The 1023-nt window shown below is 32.8% G+C and overlaps 1 protein-coding gene across 1 annotated transcript in view; it reads left to right on the top strand.

Annotated features, from left to right (window-relative positions):
- Positions 1 to 64: 64 nt before the first annotated feature.
- LOC103399028 (transmembrane and TPR repeat-containing protein 4-like) overlaps positions 65 to 1023 on the top strand; it is a 3423-nt gene continuing 2464 nt past the window's right edge. Inside the window, exons 1-2 of the mRNA XM_008337778.3 lie at positions 65 to 305; positions 420 to 489. Of these exons, the coding sequence (XP_008336000.2) occupies positions 261 to 305; positions 420 to 489 (115 nt within the window). The 5' untranslated portion in view covers positions 65 to 260. The remainder of the gene's footprint in view (positions 306 to 419; positions 490 to 1023) is intronic.

Raw genomic sequence — 1023 nt, 5'->3', positions numbered from 1 at the left:
ATGCTGCCAAGTGAATATTTTGTGCTTGTATCTCAGAATACTCCTTTGTTAGGACTCATATCTCAAGGTATTACTGGAAGCAAGGAGCTATATTCTCTTTCTGATTTAGAGTTAAGGCCAGTTAACCTAATTTGAGAAACTCTAAGGCCGTGAAAAATGACCACTAAAAACGAAATCTGTTCTGTTTCACAGGTAACTTGGGTCAAGCAGAATTGGTCGGGCGTGAAGCTCTGAAGATTATCCCCAATGATCCCACCCTCATGTTTTCATTAGCCAATGTTTTGGGCAAATTACAAAAATACAAGGTAAGTTGGGGAATAAAATTTACATTAAACTAAACACTAAATAATAATAATAATAATAATGCATCTCAATCTTTACTTTTTCTTTTTTTTCTTTTACTTTTTCTTTTTTTTCAGGAGTCTGAGGGATTCTTTCTTCACGCTCTTCGAATCAATCCCAATGCTGCCAGTTTCCATGGAAATTTAGGTAGGGTTACAATTAATTTAGAATTAGAAGTAGACTAATTAATTCTAATTAGAATTAGTCAATTAGAACAACTGGTCACAAGTAATTAATCAAGTAAATCAAGTATTCTTTATTGTCGTTCCAACAAGTTAGACATGGGATGAGTAGAAGAGTGTAAAGGGGGGAAATGACACATACAGCAGTCAAAATCGGTACCGTTGTGGTAGTGTGCAAAAAGAGAGTTTAAAAGGTGTTGATTATGCAAGAAAAAAAAAGACTTTATACGTGTATATATGGTCCTTTTTTGTTCTTGCACAATTGCCACCTTTTGAACTCTCCTTTTGCACACAACCACCCCAAAGACTTGCGTATATACATTTATACACTATGTGTGTGTGTATATGTATGTATATGTATGTATATACTCCTCCTTTTGCATACAACCACCTGAAAGACATATATATATATATATATATATATACATATATATGTGTGTATATACAGTATATGTGTATATATATACACACACATATATACATACACATATATATACAT

This window comes from Cynoglossus semilaevis, unplaced genomic scaffold (genome assembly GCF_000523025.1).
Source record: "Cynoglossus semilaevis isolate Cse_v1.0 unplaced genomic scaffold, Cse_v1.0 scaffold3303, whole genome shotgun sequence".
Classification (NCBI taxonomy): Eukaryota; Metazoa; Chordata; class Actinopteri; order Pleuronectiformes; family Cynoglossidae; genus Cynoglossus; species Cynoglossus semilaevis.
The sequence above is the reverse complement of the archived record's forward strand: the minus strand, read 5'-3'. Positions and strand labels throughout refer to the sequence as shown.